Here is a 19,663-nt window from a genome sequence, read left to right as displayed (position 1 = left end):
CAAATTAAAGACGTTTTCTCATCTTCACTATGGATAGTTGTAGGGTTTGCAAAAGAATATATGACATTGCTTCACAGTGCCCTTTTCATCTTATTCATTTGATCATTTTTAGAGTGGTTCTTCTAACAGTGTGGTGATGATGATGTTTTGTGATTGTGTCCATTCAGGCCTGGAATATAGAGATATTTTCCACCTTGGGCCACACTGAGTTAGTTAACAGCAGGGAAATTTACTATCTTCCTATAAAATTCCTTGGCCCATCTGATCTTCAGCTTTCATTAGTACTAAGAGTGTAAGTTAAAATAATTCTATTCCATTCGATATGATTTTAATAATTTAGTTTTCATGAAAAATAAGAAATGAGTTTGGCCAGTTTGCAGCAATCAAAAAAAATGTTGCCATTTAACTTGTCATCAGTCTACATAATTCTTTTCGAGAGTGAGAGTTTTTATTTTGGTATAAAATTTCCCAGGAGTCTAAAGTAGGAAAATAATAATGGTTATATTTCTCCTTGAAAATGAAGGAAGATTTTTAAATGGTCTAAAGTTAATTGAATCTATCTAGTTAAATTACATTGACCCCTTTTCAATATTACTCTTTCCATAAAGCATTGGTAAAATGGCTAACAAAGTAGTCTTAACATTTCTAAAATTTTTCTAGTTTGTTGCTCACTTAATGACATCTGTTAATGATGGATTTCTATGCTTATAGTGATTTGGGTTTTAGAAAGTCATATCCTCTATTTCTAAAGAATGTGTATTTGAATAAAGATTTTCATAATTTTGGTAACTTTATTCAAATTACAAAAACACATATTCTTGTGAAAAAATTATAAACTAGGAACAAGCAAAATTAAAATTCACCCATAATTTATGTTTTCCAGGCTTTTCTATGTACATATGTACCCAGACTACCTGGATTTGAATTTCAGTTTATTGTATGACCTTGGGAAAGTTATCTGTCTTTTCTGTGCCTCAGTTTCTTCTTCTGTAAAATGAGTGCCTATTTCATAGGGTATTGCGAGGATTAAATGTTAATAAATGTGAAGTGCTGAGACTATCGCCTGGCCCCTAGGTGAGAATCACACATGTGGCTTTTTTTTTTAACTTTATAATGGAAAATTTCAAACATATATAAACATAGAATAGTATTATGAACTCCAATGTACCCATCTATTATCAACATTTAGATGTTCTTATTTTACTTATCATTTCCTCTTTTTTTTTTTTTTCCCCTGGAGGGACACTGGTATACTTCAGTTTGTGCCATATTAATATTTGCTAAGAAGTAAATTATTTTAGAGAACGAGTGCGCAAAATTTGAGTCATTTTTTAGGGGAAGAAATACAAATCAAATACCTATAAAACACATTCTGTGGTGTTTTACTAAATTTTAGTTAACTGAATGGCATTAAAAGTAATGTGAATATGGAGATTTTAGCTATTCAGATTAGACATTTATTGGTCAGTAAGGTCTTCAAAATGATTGGGCATCAGTTTTATTATAAATATACAGTAAAGATTATTTTGTATCAACATAAAATACTTATTTAAAAATGTACTGAGCAATTTGAGAAATTATTCTTTTGGTGGAGCAAAAATATTTAAAAATTATAACATTAGAAAAAATCTCATAAAGGAGCCAATTAGAGGACTTCTTTGAAGACTTAGATTGGATACTGTAAAAATTCTAGAGATAAATCGGTCTTTAGATTTTAAAAATCACTATTTTTCATCTGCATTCCCTTGTATATTTAACATATAAATACATACACATAAAAGACACTTTAGAAAAGATAATCCAAGAATAATTGAAGAAAATATTGTAACAAATCAGACATTATTGAAGTTGGTGGTTTTGTTTCTTACTTTCATGCTTGGTTCTCCTGGACAGTAATAAGCTCGAACTTGGTATTTCCTGCCTTTGATCTTATTTTAGACTCACATTTCAAAATCTATGAGTAAGTAACATGTGATGTAACTGAGAAGAAACTAAATTGTAAAGGCAAGAATGTGATAGCAATTTGATGTATTTTAGTAAATTGCAACCAGTGAGATAATCAGAACTTACAGTCACCTAAATTTGCTCAGCACTTGAATTACAGATCTTAAAATTCCTGGGACATGATGCAGGAATGTGGAGTGTGCTGGTCATGCCTCATGTTACTGATAGTCCAGGGAAACACTGGATTGGGAGTCAAGAAACCTCCCTTGTCATGTGAATTGCTAGGGTGAGTACCTTTTTGTTGAGTTGCTTAACCCCTCTGACATTGTTTCTCCAGTGACAAAAGTACAGAAGGGAGATGCTCTCAGGTCCAATATATTATTAAGGAAGTACTAGCTGCTGCAACAAACAGACCTCAAAATGCAATGGTTCTAACAAAGTAGAAGGTTTTTTTTTTTGGAGTTTCAGGTTTGCAATTCTGCTCTAAGCTATCATTTAGGGCTCCTTCCATCTTGTTTCTCCAGCCGTGTCCTAGAGGCATTGTCTTCATGCACATGATTGAATCTGAGTTGTTGCCAAGACCTGGTTTCTGTTGGGAATAGAGTGGAGGAAGCAGGTTGTAGCCTGGAATTGGCACATCATGTCTGCTCAGATTCCACTGGGGAGAACTTGATCACATACACAGTCTCTGTGGCCATATTTGAGGCTACTAAATGTAATACAGCTGGTCAGGCTACAGTTTTATTAATATAGAAGAAAAGCACAGATAGTGAAGGATAGTTAGCGGTCTCTGCCACGTCTATGCCGTTCCTGCTTTCTCTGATTGACCAAGTGGTTCTGTCATACCAGTAGGTTGACTTCTACCTCGTCTTGATTTTGAAATTAGTGGCGAAAATACAAGTATTTCCTACTCTCAGCTTAATTTAATGATAACTTAGTGAATATAATGATTAAAAATCTGTTTTCTTTCACTCTTTAGTATTAAAAACTTTCCATTGCAATTTTCCCATGACATTTCCATTTTTATGAATCATGTCGTTAGGAGGACTCCAATTGTCCTGTTAATTTGAGAGTGCAGGAGCCAGTTGGATTTTGAAGCTTTTGAAGCAAGAGCAGAGGTTAAGCTTGAGTTTCTAGCAGGTTTCGGGATATAATGAAGGGTGATGAAACAGATTCCAGCTGCCAGATACTAGAGAGGCTGTGGGACTCTTAGGGACTGAGAAGAGGTAGGTGAGAAGCTAAGTAGGTAGGAGAACAAGGAAGATATAAATATTGGGTGATTGAAAAGTCTTTTTCTTTTTTTCTTTAAGGGGCAGAGTGAAGCAACTAGAAGAGTCTGGAATATACCCCTGAGCCACAGTCTTGATAAACTTATAAGATCAGGTCAAATTTATTGATGGTGCACATCAGCTTTTCTATAAGCCATTAAAAAAAGTAATAAATTGTCAAAATATGTGTTAAAAATCCTCAGTCTGGTGGTTCCATAGCTTAACTTGTGGGTGGAAGAAGCTAAGTAAATGCATAACTGATAATTGGAAGAGTTGATAAAGTGTTAGAAAGAAAAAAAAGTCCTAGTTGTGTCTCTGAAACAGAGTCCTTTTAATGTGAAGGAAGTTTACTTTTTATCAGTCTGATGATGACTTTGCTTTTGTAGACTAGCTTCCAGAATGTACTCTCTGTAGCCCTGACTTCCACCTACATTGCTGCCCTGAGTCCTTCCTATATAGAAATTTGGTAGTCATGAGTGTTCAAAGTCAAGTCTTTCTCTGTGACCATTGGACACCGGCCCCCGCAAACTACCCTGCATAATCCCTCTGCTGGATTCCCATAGCACTTGTGAATATAATTACAGTTGACCCTAGAACAACATAGGCTTGAACTGCATGGGTCCACTTATACATGGATTTTTTTCAATAAATACTTTATTACAATACTACATGATCAGTGGTAGGTTGAATCAGTGGATGAGAAACCATGGCGGTGGAAGGCTGATCATAACGTTGTGTGCAGATTTTCAATTGTGCGGGGGTCGGCGTTAGATAGATTTTTAACCCCTGTGTTGTTTGAGGGTCTACTATAGAGAGATTCTTCTCTTGTTTTTCAGATTGTATCCTTCATTTGAAGTTTGACACTAAATACTTTTGTGTGATCTATGGCTGTATATTTTTGTGTCCTAGGGAAACTATTGAGAAAATTGAAAACCTAAGGTGCTTTATCTGCTGCTCCTTTATTGCTTCTAGAGTGCAATTGATTTATTTTTGGGGAAGTGTTCTTGTGCGGCTGAAACACCTTGGCAGATAAGATGATAATTGCTTAAGTTAAACGAATATTTTGATTCACTTGGAACTTAAAGACCTCATTGAAAATTCTCTTTCTGATTTAGATTCAGACAGACAAAAAAGGCACTATGACAGGTTGGAGATAAATCTTTTAAAATCAAATACTCTTTTTTTGTAACGTGGTTTATGGAGCATATTGTGACTAAGAATGTCAGGGTAAGAAGTAATATATAAATTGTTTTCTTAAATGTATAAAATGCCCAAGGGACGTTGAGATTAAAAATAGAGTAGGACACATGCTACACTGCCAATGCTAAAGCAAAATATGTACTCTTTTTGAAATTCCCTAAGAGAATATGATGTTTTGATACCTTGAAAGGCGAAGTGGTTGTGATTAACCTTGAAATATGTCTCCAGCAGGTGAAAGACACCTGCAGTTGGTAGCGCAAGGTTAGCAAATCAAGGATGATATCAAATCATATTGCAGCTGTGGTAGTGGTTTTGAGAATGCCTAAGGAAAGATAGTTACTATAGATTTTAAAACTTACTTATTCTCTAAAGTGTTGTACCAAAATTAGGACTGTCTTTTGTAAACTTAGGTATTTGTCATCTATACTTAGACAATTTTGGTAAAAACAGTGCTCTTTTACTCCATTGGCCCACCTCCTGGAGACAAAGTCCTCTTTCCGGATGGCTCAGCTTCTTCACTGCCATAATAAGCTGTTAGCCTAACCAGCTGTTTGTCTGGTCCCCAGAGCATTTTGGAATGCCATCGTTCAGGCCTGAATCAGAGTATAACCCCACATTTCTTCTATTTAACTCTCCCACTCTTGACATTTGCGTAAGTATATTCTGTGGTAAGTTGATAACCCTCTGCTTCTCTGGATACTCTAAAGTTGACTTTCTATTGAGTTAGGTTAGATCATCAGAAAACTCTGTACTTGGACCCCATTAGCTGAGAGTTTTTTTTCCTGAATTACATGTTATGTTATAACCATGGCTTTCTCCAGGGTTTGTTTAAAAAAGAAGTAACATAAAATTCCGTTTTGCTTATGTTATTGAGATTATTGTTTATTATATCACTCTGTATCTCATATAGAAAGCCTAATGTGAGAAATTTCCTTCAGAGTTTAGGGGCATGAAAAAGTTTGTTTTCTATGATAAAGAGAACTTTTTCATCTTTTAGATAATAAGACATGTATAATTTATCTTATTTATGTATTTACCTGTGCTTGGATGCACAGGGGCAGATTTGAATGTCAACTGTAGCAATTTTTGTCAACAAATTTTAGAAATTAATTAAATAGTCATTATGTAAACCAGGAGTCAGTAAACTACAGCCCACCTGCCTCCTGTTTTTGTAAATAGTGTTTTATTGGAGCACAGCCCTGGTCATTTGTTTATGTATTGTCTGTGGCTGCTTTCCTGCTACAGTGGCAAATCTGAGTAGTTGCTATCTGACCCTTTACAGAAAAATATGAACAATCCTAATGTAAATAGTCACATGGTAGTATGGGTCAGACCAAATGCAATAGCACTGAAGAAATATAAAGCAAGGCGATTGCTCTAAGATGTGGCTGCTTGGGAAAGGCTTAACAGAGAAGATAGGCTATGAAGTGAATTTCATCTTTAAATAGTAGGAACAGACAGAGGAGGACATTTTATATAGGAGACAACAGCATAAATAAAATCCCTTAGGAATGAGCAGATTTTTGAGCACATGGGACTATTCTGAAAATGGTTTTAACCAGATTGGAATTAGACAACAGTGAAAATGAAGTCGAATGTGTGAGACTGCTGTTGGAGACTTAAAACCTGGGAATCAGAATTTGCATTTAATCTGACAGGCTATTGAAAACCCACTATGAATTCTTTACAGGGAAATGATATGATGGAAATAGCATTTTAGGACAGTTAATCTGACAGCAGCGTATGGGATGAACTCAAGCATGGAGAACCCCAAGATTCAGCAGTTACTGAAGGAAGCCTAGCATGAGGAACGAAGATGATGAGTGGAGAAATGGAGAGGAAAGGTAGACTCTGAGATGCTGGAAAGAACAAAGCTGACTTTGTGACTGACTGGATTTAGAGAATGTTGGTGAAGAAAATTGTGAGAGGAGAATTGAGAGAAGATGCGCTGAAATGGAAACAGTTTTTATGAGAGAAAATATGTGTTTTGTTTTTAACCTCTCAAATTTCTGGTGTTTTAGAGTCTCATGAGAGAGAGTAGGGAAGTGTTTGGAGATAGGAATGAGATGAAGGCTCCAGGAGAGTTTTCATGAAAGAAGCACAAGGCAAAAGGCTCGGGAGCACCTTCAGGAAGATGGTGCTTGAGAAGCAGAGTGGACAGAGGAATTGGAGGAGCCAGTAGAGCAGTGTTTGCCAAGGTGTATCCCAGGGAAGGCTGGCTATGTACACTGTTAACAGGTATTTTTAGAAAAAGGTGGGCCATGACCAGATAAATTTGGGAAACCCTGGGTTAAGCAAAGTTAATCAAACTTCTTGCTTTAGAACCTCTCAGATTCTTTAATAATATACGCCATTATTTGTATCACCAACTAAGATCTGTCTCTCAATTATAAATTCATTTATCCAACTTTCTCCCTGACATTGCCACTTGGATATTTATTAAGCATCTAAAACTTGCCTATCCAGTGGAATTCCTGGTCTTCCCTCACAAAACTTATTTCCCTGTCTCAGTTGATGGCAACTCCATCTTTTAGTAAAAAAATGCCATGGTAAGTAATATATACATGGTTTTGTTTAATGTGTAAAATGCCCAAAGGAATTAAAATTAAGAATAAAGTTGCTCAGATCAAAAACCTTGACGTCATCGTTGACCCTTTCTTTCTCCTATACTCTCATCTAATCCATTAGCAACTACATTGGCTCTGCCTTTGAAGATATCCAGAATCTGACCTCTCCTCACCTCAGTGATTCTATTAAAATCTTACCACTTTTTTTTTTTTTTTTCCTGTAGTAGTTAACAGTTTCACTCAGGATAAATACATCTGTCCGTCCAGTGGCCTACAAGGCCCTCTGTGGTCTGGCTTCTCACTGACTCTGATTTACCATTCTCTTCCTCTTTCACTCTGTCCCGGACTCATCTTTTTCCTCTTTCTGGGATGGGTCTTAAGCAGGTTATTAGCTTAGGGCTTTTGCACTCACTGTTTCCTGTGCCTGTGACACTCTTTTCCCAGATTTGTGTGGCTAACTTCCAAATGTCACCCTCTAAGGTGACCACCATATTTAAATAGGAAGTGTGTCCATCCCTCACTTCTCATCCCCCCCCTTTACTCTGTTGGCTTTACCTTTTAAAAACATTTTTTTCTTCCAGTTTTATTGAGGTACAGTTGACATTTAGCACTGTATAAGTTTAAGGCATAGTGATTCGACTTAGGTACATAATCAAATGATGACCACAGTAAGTTTAGTGAACACCCATTGTTTCATATGGATACAAAATTAAAGAAGTGGAAGAGAAATATGTTTTCCTTGTGATGAGAAGTCTTAGGATTTACTCCTTTAACATTCATATATAACATCCAGCAGTGTTCATTACCTTTATCATGTTGTACACTATGACCCCGGTACTTATTTTTCTTATAACTGGAAGTTTGTACGTTTTGACTGCCTTCATCCAGTTGCGTCCCCCCGCCTCTGGTTCCAGTTGCAAAATAAATGAGTCACAGGTATGAAATGTATAGTGTGGGGAATATGTCAATAATTATGTAATACATTTGTATGGTGATGGTAACTAGACTTATCGTGATGATCATTTTGAAATGTTTAGAAATATCAAATCATTATGTTGTATAACAGGAACTAACGTAGCTTGTAGGTCAATTGTACTTCAAAAACAAACTCATAGGGCTTCCCTGGTGGTACAGTGGTTGAGAGTCCGCCTGCCGATGCAGGGGACACGGGTTCGTGACCTGGTCCGGGAGGATCCCACATGCCGCGGAGCGACTGGGCGCGTGAGCCATGGCCGCTGAGCCTGCGCGTCCGGAGCCTGTGCTCCGCAGCGGAAGAGGCCACATCAATGAGAGGGCCCGCGTACCGCAAAAAAAACCAAAAACCAACTCATAGAAAAAGAGATCAGATTTATTTTTTCCCATTGTATCACCTTCTAACATATTTCATGTATTATTTGGTTTTTTGTTTACTCTTTGAATCTTCAAGATGGCAATATATGTCCCTACAAAATTCTTTTTTCCTCTCGAGGAGATCTCTATCTTGGGTTTCCCAGGCACACACTTTGGGAAATCCTGTTGTGATGTCTTATGGAACAAAAGAGAAGAACATTTCAAGAAAGGTGAGATTAATACAACGGGGAAGTTGAAGAAATTTTGACTTGCTTAAAAGCTAAGGAGTAAATTAGACAGGGGACGTGGTTGGCAGTCTTAGAACATGTTGTTTCAGTGCTGTGAAATGTCCAATTCAAGGGACTTTACCGTAGCAAAGTTTAGATGTTGAGGAAGAAAGGTAGTATAAATTACTTATTCAGGGAGTTGGGCTTTGGAAGAAAGGGAGGAGAATAGTGAGAAAGAGCTGCAGGTTCAACACAAGAAGCTTCCATTTTTGAGATCAGGAAAGCTTGGTTTTGTTGCTTGTTATTTTTATAAGGTGACTTAGAGAACAGTACTGACAAGCTTTTTTTTTTTAAGTTATACTGTAATAAATAGGTGGCCTAAAGCATCCTATTTTTTAGAGTGGTGTAATTTGCTGGGTTCAGTGCTGCATGGGAATTGGATAAATTGGGATCCTTGGGAAATCTTATTAGTTCTGTGTCTCTACTTTGCCACCTGCCCTCCTCCATGATTTTGTTGTTGTTGTTGTATTTGAGAGCCCAGTAGGAGTCAGAGAGGTGTGATGTAAGTATTAAAAGTTGGTGCTAATTGCTTGCTTGTTCCTCTTTTAGAAGACACAGGATCTGTTTTGATGTGTGAGTTTCTAGGTCATTTCTATACTTCCTGAAAAAGCTCACCAATGCTTCACACTTGTCACTAACAGTTGGATTCATGATTAAACGGAAGCTTGTGCCAGAGTGAGGCATAATTTAAACAATTTTGTGAAAGTTTGATTCTTTCTCCCTCAGAAGTTTTGATCCACAGAAGAATTAATTTCTATTTCAAACGTGTGGTTGAACTTTTAAAATCCTGTTATTTAGGCTTGAACTTTTGGATTTTTTTGTTTGTTTCTGTGGAGTGAATTCATCTGTTTCAGGATTTGCTCTAATGGGAAAAACTAAGAGCTGTTGGGCACTTTTAGTTTATTTATCAGTCATGGCATTTGAGGGCTGAAGTGGTTAACAGGGAGGGGTATGCCAAGGGATTGCTCTGCAGAGCCCTGTGCTTTATGTCCATTGTTGTCTTTGGAATGAATTATTTTCATGTTATTTGACAAATAGTTGGTTTGAACTCCGTTTCCGGACTAACAAATATTCTTTTGTTTTGGTTACAGAATCTGCTTACGTACATGTGAGAGAAGTAAAAATGTCAGATGATATCAGGAAAAGGTTTGAATTTCCAAATTCTCTTATCCAATCACAGGTAATTTTATTTGTTTGTTTATGCTTCATGGTAACAAACAAACATTTTTGGTGGATTGTTAATTGAATTTTATATTTTTAACATTAAATATTTTTATTCTTCTATGTACTGAAATATAAACAACTTTTATATCAGTTAATTTGAAAATTTGTGTATGACATAGGAAAGTAAATATTGAAATTGACCAATCTCTGCTTTCATTTATGTCATACTTTTCTTCTTAGAGATAAAAACCTTGATTAACCCTTGAATATATATTTTTTGGTCTGTAATTAATTATTGGGAACAGAATTAAATGGTTATACGTCTACAGAGTATGAGAGATTAATATTGAAAAAGGTATATTCTACCGCAGTACAACATTAAGAATAAAGATATTTATAATAATGACATTCAATAGGTAAAATACCCTGGATTAAAAAATTGGATCTACATGCTAACTCAGGTAGAAGATTGTGTTAATTTATTTTAGAAGAGCTTTTCAGTTATTAGGGTTAAAACAACTGATTTTCTGGTTAGCCTTCAGCTAACTAGAAGCATCCCTGTTAATCAAGGTACCATAATAGCTACCATTTTTTCTTGTGAGAGTAAAGCTAAGGGTCCAGCAGAAGCCTGCCTGAAGACTTACCAACGTACAGCGTCTTGGATACTTTCAACAGTTACCTTCGGAGATGCCTGCTGTGGGAATTGACTTAGCTGGGTAGTGGGGAACCCTTCCATGAGGAGTAGAACACTCCTTATGCAAGATTCCCTTCTACCTGACTGGGTTGGAGTCATATCCTGTGCAGCACAGGTGCTTACCATGAAGAAGAAGATGAATGCTTGGAGGATGCTGTCCACTGTTTTTATTTTTCTGTACCTGGAGTCCCTTTATTAGCATAGATAAATCAAGAAATGCCTATTTGTGTTGCTGTTACAATTAAGTGAAAAAGTATATTGTCTAGTGTACGATATCTAAACTATTCTGTTACGGAAAACTTAAGTAGCAGTATAGGCTGATTTATACTTGGATTTTGTATTTTAAAATCAATTTAGGCTATATTCTCTGATTTGTTAGAGAGATAAATTGGAAGGTAAATTAGAGAAATTGAATTTGGTGGGCAATGGGGGATGTTTTATCATTAAGCTTTTTTCTTTTAGTCCTTTTTCTAAATATGAACAGTAGCTTTTTTTTGTCCTTGTTGTGTTTCATATTGGTTTCATTAGGTTCTTGCAACTGTGCCCTGTCCTCTGAATACTTCTTATTGTTCTTTTGTAACCACTGCTCAGTGTTAGCACCATATTTCATTGATTCATACACATTTTTTCACATTTTAACATCTGTGAAATTGGGTTGTACCTAGTAATTGATGGCAGCGGTCATTATACAGTTGGTATTGCCTGCACATTTATGAAGTTGGCCATGATTTTCTAAAAGAGTCTGAAAGAGCTCTTTCATTAATATAAAATAAGAAATTTAAATTAAAAGAAGCATTGTATAACACAGATTAGTTGGCAGACTTTTTTTCTTTCTTGATGGTACATAAAATAATGGTGCATCTTGCAGTTGATGGCCAGTTACATTCAATGAAATATGGTATATTTTGTAAACAGGAACTGAAACTATTCACTGGTCCTCAATTCTTTGTTACTATCCCTTTAACAAAGAGGTAAGAGACAGTTCATTGATCTAAACTTAAAATTCATGTGAATGTGTGACTTGTATTGTAAAACTTAGACTGTCAAGCATTGAGGTCTGAATTCAATTCCAATGTGTGAAATACAAAAAGAAACGAAGGAGTAGGTGCTTTGTTTTTATTTGAGCTTTTCGGGAGACTTTGCAACACTGACAGGTATTCATAGTCTTTTCAGACATTGGTCTCAAGGGCAGGCTGAACAGTTGTTGCCGAAGCAAAGTTTCTCCCAACCCATACATAGCATGGCTGTCATTGTTGCTAGCCTGTGGCTCTAAGACAGCAGTGCTGTGTGGTGCTGAAAAACTAGGAGAGTGGAGTTGAGGTGATGGGAAATAATGACATTTACGTATTTATGGAATCAGCTCTCCTATAAGAATCTTAGTTTTAATTACTGGCTTTTTGACCAAAGAAGATATGGAGAAATTTTAGAGATTTATGAGGCTGAAAGCTTATTAAGGGGCTGAAACCTATGAGAAACCAACAAAAAAATTAAATCATAAGAGCATAGAGGAAGGAGAATGGTCATGGTGAGGGGAGGACCTGTTGGTTCAAATCTGTGTGGGCCATAATCATGAAGATGGGGATGACGATCTTCATTAAGGGCATGATGAAAAATGATGCGTTTCATTTAGCTGCAAAGGTGATTTTAAGAATTGTGGAGTTTCTCACTTTTCTCATGGTTTAATGGATTAAGCAATCTCAAATTATCTTCTAATACTAAGTGACAGCAATTTAAACTGAAATTCCAGCAATTTTCTCAACATCTATGAACAATAGTTTGCTTATTGGGATAAAATGTAGGATAAAATGCTTACCTTGCAGGTTGTTAATGTAGATAAGAGATTATGTATGTGGAGTGCCTTCTACAAAGCACACACTCTGTGAATGGGAGTGATTGGCATACCATATCAACTAGTACTGCTATTAGTTACCTTCAAATTCACTATTGAGCGAGAACTTCCAAGGGAATGTATTCATTAATTTTGTTTGTTTTTTTAGGCTGCAGGTCATCTTATTGCTGCAGTTCTAAAGGAAAATGTTTTTTCAGAAAAGATCCACCAGTCCACAAACCAGGTCTGTCTTTAACTTTGTGCTTTAGTTCTATTCAGATATTGCTGCTAGCTGGACTGCATAAGCACTTCTTTTGTTTTCCTCACAGTTCAGGTCACTATAGAAATGATTTTGCCATTTTTTGTTTGTTTGCCATGATTTTCTTTTTTTTTAAAAATTAATTAATTAATTTATTTATAGCTGTGTTGGGTCTTCGTTTCTGTGCGAGGGCTTTCTCTAGTTGTGGCAAGCGGGGGCCACTCTTCATCACGGTGCGCGGGCCTCTCACTATCGCGGCCTCTCGTTGCGGAGCACAGGCTCCAGACGCGCAGGCTCAGTAATTGTGACTCACTGGCCCAGTTGCTCCGCGGCATGTGGGATCCTCCCAGACCAGGGCTCGAACCCATGTCCCCTGCATTGGCAGGCAGATTCTCAACCACTGTGCCACCAGGGAAGCCCGCCATGATTTTCTTTTAAACTTTAAAATTTGTAACAACACTCCAGGAATGAGATATGGAAGGGGTGAAGGGGAGTATTCTTATGACTATTAATGAAAAATAACATGGGTGGAAGGAGGGTAGGCATGATTTAGAGAAGGCTGATAGAGTTACTGCTGAGGGAATCTTTTTGTTTAATGGAGAAAGTGAACATAGTGGCTCTGTTTGGGTGTAGGAGATTTCTCATGCTTTAGGTATAGCCCCAAATATGCGTTCTAAGTCGGAAAGGTCATCCCCTGACAGGAAGAGCTGGAGGAAAAATTCTGTGCCATTCATAGAGCAGTTGAATGCTAAGAGTTGAAGCAATGCCAGCTTACTGACGTATTTACCACTTGGGTTTTGGTTGACCAGTGTTGTGTATTTTGACATGCTGATTGGAAGCTCTGCTTAAGTAGGTCCTCTAAGGTCACTCTATGGAGAATATAGGTGATGGAAATAAGTTTTTTTTTTTTTTCATAACAGAAATAAATTGATTTCCTTTCTCTCACATTCCTTTTTATTAGCTGCTCCAAGTTACATCTCTTTACAGCTTCTGCTGACATGTTGAAGTCAATGTAGGGGCATACTTCACTAATTGGCATTTATCTGGTGTTTGTATGTAGTCATATAAATTAGGTTTTCTGAGAATTCTGATCTTAATCCTGCCGATAATCACATTATGTACTCTGAGAAGATCTAGTGTTTTTACTTAAACTGCCAGGATTTACTGAATGTCAAATCCCTGTAACTAAATGTTTCCTCTTCTAATAAATGAATGCTTACTTCCATGAGGGCACAGTATTACCTGAGGCAACAGTTTTTTTATTCATTTATTTTGTTATTCTGGCTTAGTAGTGGAGTGATGACATTTAGAACGCTTTGGTATTGTCCATACAGGTGAATAAAATTTCCTTCTGAAAAAAAGAAATGGAATATAAATATTTCTTCCTTTCAGTGACTGTTAATTGTATTGTTGTGTTAGTGGGATTCTAAGACTGAAGAGGCTCTCAGAGCCAGCTACTGTGGGAAAGTTAGCACAATTTAATGTTGATTTTCATTCTTTTAGTTTATTCTATGGGAGCTGGGGAATCTTAATTTTTTTTTCTCCAGATTGTATGTTTCCCTAATAAATTACGTCAGGAGGAAGGAAAAATAGCTTCATTGTGTGTTCTTTAAAAAAAAAAAAAAAAAAAAAAAAAGCAAAAAAAAAATCCCCAAAACAACATGTAAAATCTAAATGGACTTAACCCACAATACATTCAAATAGAGGTTTATCATTAGTAGTGAACCTTTATTTTTGAGGGGAGGCTCATGAGTTCCTGAGAAAGTTATGAAAGCTAGAACTTCTGTTTTTATAGGATTTTTCAAAATAAAGAACTTATATTTATCTGTGTGTCCTTCCGGTGCTTTCCTGTCAAAAGTGACAGGTTCACAGTGTGAGGGGGAGAAGTCACAGTCTTCCTTGGGCAAAACACTTTTTCTAGGCTTTTGTTTGTAGTCATGGAACCAGCAGCTTGCTCGTAGCCTGTCCTACTTCTGTCTCCTTCCTCTGGGTCCACATTCAGCTTCAATCACTTGGGGCAGGGACATTGTGGGGGACAGTGGGGTGGCATGTGGGTGATAGAGGTTGGTGGGAGGAGAGCAGGAACATTTTCTGAAAATGTTACTGCCATTTAGGGCTTGAAGCATAGGTATGATTTGGAGTCCAACTTAGACTAACTGATATGCTGGTATTGTTCATGTCTGGTTAAATGGCTTAGTTAGAGCACAGTGCTGGAGCCAAGTCATAGTTTCGATCTCCTAGTAGTTGTGTTGCTCGGACTCAGGTCATACTTCTGCAGCCAGCCTCATTTTGCAGCAAAGCCACCAATGAGAGAGAGTTGCTATATCAGAACATAGCCATTACCTCTCTTGGAAAACTGACTTTAGTGTATTCTACAAATGGTGTGACATGGTTTTTGTAGAGGAAAGTTAGCCCACTGTGAACGAATTACACCTTTTTTTTTTTTTTTTTTTTGCGGTACGCGGGCCTCTCACTGCTGTGGCCTCTCCCGTTGTGGAGCACAGGTTCCAGATGCGCAGGCTCAGCGGCCATGGCTCACGGGCCCAGCCGCTCCGCGGCATGTGGGATCTTCCCGGACCGGGGCACGAACCTGTGTCCCCTGCATCGGCAGGCGGACTCTCAACCACTGCACCACCAGGGAAGCCCCGAATTACACTTTGATGAATGGCTGGGGGTGTATATGCATTTGCTGCTCATCAGACGTGTGTTTTAATCACTTGTTTGATTTCAGACTCCTGCTTTGAACTTGCTGTGGGAGAAGTGTTGCAGTGATAATGTCGTGGTTCGAACAGCCTGCTGTGAGGGTCTGGTAGCCCTTGTCGCTCAGGATCTTGCGGAGTTCAGCTATGTTCTCAATGGGATTCTCAACCTGATTCCATCGACCAGGTGCTCTTTCCTTCATGTTTGATCAGTTAATGATTTAAAGTTTTAGAAAAAAATTCATTCATTTGCCATTAAGGGTCACCATTCATCCTACTTGCCAGTTGTTTTTATTTCCCTAAAAATGTCATGCAGTTGAAATTTCATATGTGGTGAGAACATGCTAATTTAAGCTCTAAAAGTTTGGGGATTTGTGGTCATTTGCTGTACTTAAGTTTTGGGGTTCTGCTTATTTTGTCATTGCTCTTTTTAAGGAATAGCTAAGTAGTTTATAACTCACAGTTTGCAGTACAAATTCCTGACTTATTTTAAGAAAGAAGGTTGCCCATAAGCATCATTCCACAGTGGTAAAGTTTATACACTATTGGCAATACTTGGTCAGCCTTTAGCATCAGTGCATGCGTTAGAAAATAACAGCACTAATTTCTTTAAAAGCATTTTGTGGTTTAGACATGTCTTCCTCTGATTATTCCAAGTAAATAATGTTCTTTGAATTTGTTTGGAATGACCATATTTATTCCATTCACAGACTGAGGTTAATGGAATCCCAGGGGATAAAATGGGCGTTCTGAGGTAGTCAAACAAGACTGTATTTGAACCATCCCATGGAAGTGAGCATCTCTTGTAAAATACTTCCTGAAAAGGAGGTGCCACTCTTTGCTTCAAGAAATGGTCTTGATCTATATGCCCTCAGTTTTGCCTGCTTTAAATCATTTAAGCTTCTGTCCTCTTCTCCCAACTCTTACCCAGGCCCCCGCCTCCTTTTCAGTGGGGTTACTTGTTCTCCTGATGTTTCTTACCTTTACTGTAGTATCATCAGAGCTGAATACTTAATCTTTTTTTCTGCCTTCTGTGGAGACGGAGTACAGCTGTAACCATCAATGTATGGACAGTGCCTTCCTAGGCTTGAGGTCTATTAGGTTAAGTAACCTCTGGCCTTTTAACCTTTCTTCACAAATCTTATCTTGTTCCCTTACATCAACTCTTTGAATCTTTTTGGAGCCTTGATTTTTTTCTTTATACTCTGCTATCTACATTTACAAGTCCAAGCCCTTTAGCGTGGTATACGTGCCCTTCCCAAACTAGTTCCCACCTTCTGTTCAACCTGCGTTTTCTGCCATGAACCCTCCTCTAAGCCGTACATACCTGTTCCCTGTTCCCGAGCCTGTGCATGCTGTACCTCTGCATGGAATGTTCCTTCCCCTTCTCTTTCTGATATCATCTTCTTCATCCTTCAAGGCTCAGCTCAGATGTCACCTCTCCTGCCTAGACACTTCCCTCTTCTCAGCTGGGCTACTTGCTCTTTCACAATATATTTCTATTTTTAACCTGTATTTTTGTCTCTAGCACACTCTTCAGCAGTTAGTAGATGACCAAATCTTTCTGAATAAGTAAGGTTCGATCATGGCTAAAAACTTAACTCATTTTCTGTCTTTTTCTTTGTGTGCATGCCCACGTGCACATGCACGCACGCGCACATACTCAAACAAATGTTTTTAGAAAGATTAGTTTTAAAAGATTAGTTTTGAGGCGGCTTTTAAAAGGTTAAGTTTTTGTTTTTTTAAAAATGTTTTTATTTATTTATTTATTGGCCGCGTTGGGTCTTTGTTGCACTGCGCGGGCTTCTCATTGCACTGTGTGGGCTTCTTATTGCGGTGGCTTCTCCTGTTGCAGAGCACGGGCTGTAGGCGTGTGGGCTTCAGTAGTTGTGGCATGTGGGCTCAATAGCTGTGGCTCGCAGGCTCTAGAGCACAGTCTCAGTAGTTGTGGTGCACAGGCTTACTTGCTCCATGGCATGTGGGATCTTCCCAGACCAGGGCTCAAACCCGTGTCCCTTGCATTGGCAGGTGGATTCTTAACCATTGTACCACCAGGGAAGTCCTACAAGGTTAAGTTTTAATGTGTCTCTCTTTTTGTAACTTATTGGTTGCCCTTAAGCAAGCCACCTAGATTTTGCCTCACCCTTTTTTTTAAATGCAGGTGTAGTATAAGTTCCTCCCTAAATATTTTCAAATGCCTTAAAATTCACAAACATAGAACCTCCTTGCATTGTCTAGTTGTACTGTTTATATCCAAAAATAAGAGTACCAGCAGCTAAAGGGGCCAGGGGCCAGCTAATGTCTCTGACTAAGGGATAATTAGAGCAAGTTAGGTTATACCTTTAATTCCAGAATGTCCTATTAGAAAATTATGCTGGTGTGGGATATCCTTCACACATCAGTATAAGTCCATCATCACTATTGTAAACCAAAAAGCATAAGCTTTGCTGAGAGTGGCAAAGCATGTCATCAGTATATGTGAAAATTTGTCAGTAATATTAGATTTTTTAAAATTAAAAAATACATTTTTTGAATTAGCAACATGTTCACGTGGTAAAAAATTCAAAAGGGCGTAGGAGGCAAATCCTCTGTCTTTCCTCTGTATCTCAGTTTTTCTCCTCAGATAAAACTCTTAACAGGTCTTGTTATCCTTCTAAAGATGCTGTATGTACATGTAACTGAAAATTTATATGTACATGTTTTTTCTTAAAAAAAATTAGTAGCCTACTATACATAGTATTCCTTATTTTGCATTTTTCAACGAAACAAATATATCTTGGACATCATTCCTTACCATACATAAAGTGCTTTCTATTTTTTTCTGGCTGTATAATATTCCATTGTATGAATATGCCATAATTTACCAATTCCCTATTGTTTTCAATTATTTGCAATTATAGGCAGTGCTTCATTGAGTAACCTTACACATATAGGTTACCATTAGTTTTCAAGGGTCTTTGGAAATATGGCCAAGATATAGAAGAAAGCCTTGAATTTTATGGTAAGCAAATATAGGAATTTTAACAATTGAAGGATCCTGAAAAAACTTTTTAAAGTTTCTTAGAGTATTCATGTTGTCTAAATTGTTAGCCACAGGAGATGTAGACAGAGTAGGTTCTGAAGCTAACCAATTTAACTTTTGCATCAGTTTGATTGTGAAATGTGTTATATAAGTGCTAGGTTTTCTTTATTGTTGTCAATAGAGGTAAGGATAATTTCTGAAGAATTTCCTTTGTTTTATTTCAAGTAGTAGAGCTTTGTGGTTTGTAGTGATTACAAAGACTATACTTTGCATTGTTTATGCCTTAACAAAAGCAAAATGAGAATCAAATTTAAGAAATTAAATTTAATTTAGTTAAAAACAGGGATCCAAACAGGCTCCTCCTCCAAATGCTCCTCGGGGAATCTTCTGAGACAGAAAACCATCTTTTATCTTTGGGATCTAAAAACAAAAATGAGTTTGTCATTTCCCTGTGGTTCTTGGCTGAGACATTTTGGATCTTCAGTTTCCAGTGTTTAAATTTCTTCTTGTCTGTGGCTTTCTCTTCTTAAAATAGAGATTTATGGCAGTCTAGAGGCACCTTGGGAACAGAGCCACACAACGATTGCTCAGCTTTGATGCAGAAGAATGAGCCTAAAACTGTATTTTTTCATTTTGCCTACCCAGTATCCTAACATTCTTCAGAGGGAGAGAGAAAGAGGCAGAGGGAGAGGAAGGGAGGGAGAGAGGGAGATGGAGAGAGAGGGAGGGAGAGAGGAAGAGAGAAAGAGGGAAAGAGGAGAGAGAAATGGCATCCTTCTGTGGAATAGATATTTAGAAGATGTAGCTTCCAGAGCTTTCTCAGCATTGCAGTAAATGTTGAAAGCTGCAAGGAAAGATGGAGGAAAAGTCAGTGAGGTTCTCTCTCCTAGCCTATAACCTGCTCCTTGGATCTTTGCAGGTCTAGTATGTAAATTCCCTTGGAACATGTATGAAAAGCTGCCTCCTCTTAACCACCCCCCACCCCCAAATCCAACCCACAATTTGAGAAACATTGGTCTAGAGCCTGCTACATTGTATAGTCTAACTTTGAATAAGACTTGACATTGGTGAAGCTCTGGTTGTCTAAACTTCAGGGAGTGGCTGGGAAAGTATCTGGCTCTGTTTGAGAGACTGTTGCCTTCAAAGGAATAGTTGGATGTCCAGAGTGTTCTCGGTTCAAAGCTGAGGCAACATGAAACAATTGTAAACTAGTTTTTATAGCTTCTGTAAACAAAGAAGTGGATTTAAGAGGTTGAAAATGTTCTTTTAATCAGTAAGGAAATTTGAAAAAAAAATTATTCCCTAGGGAGGGTGAAGGAAAGAAGGAGGCTACAGAGAGAACACAGGAAATTATTATCACCAGTTAAATGTAAATTTTGAAATTAAATAAAATTAGGGTGAA

The 19,663-nt window shown here is 37.5% G+C and overlaps 1 protein-coding gene across 3 annotated transcripts in view; it reads left to right on the top strand.

Annotated features, from left to right (window-relative positions):
* Nucleotides 1-19,663, top strand: part of FOCAD (focadhesin) — a 311,528-nt gene that overhangs the window by 17,608 nt on the left and 274,257 nt on the right. For all 3 annotated transcript variants that reach the window (XM_029202338.1, XM_029202336.1, XM_029202339.1), the window contains exons 2-4: nt 9,687-9,775; nt 12,451-12,525; nt 15,272-15,426. In XM_029202338.1, the coding sequence (XP_029058171.1) occupies nt 9,719-9,775; nt 12,451-12,525; nt 15,272-15,426 (287 nt within the window). In that variant the 5' untranslated portion in view covers nt 9,687-9,718. The remainder of the gene's footprint in view (nt 1-9,686; nt 9,776-12,450; nt 12,526-15,271; nt 15,427-19,663) is intronic.

Source organism: Monodon monoceros, unplaced genomic scaffold (assembly GCF_005190385.1).
Source record: "Monodon monoceros isolate NGI ecotype Baffin Bay Population unplaced genomic scaffold, NGI_Narwhal_1 Super_Scaffold_5, whole genome shotgun sequence".
Taxonomy (NCBI): Eukaryota; Metazoa; Chordata; class Mammalia; order Artiodactyla; family Monodontidae; genus Monodon; species Monodon monoceros.
This window is presented reverse-complemented; position numbering and strand designations above follow the sequence as displayed.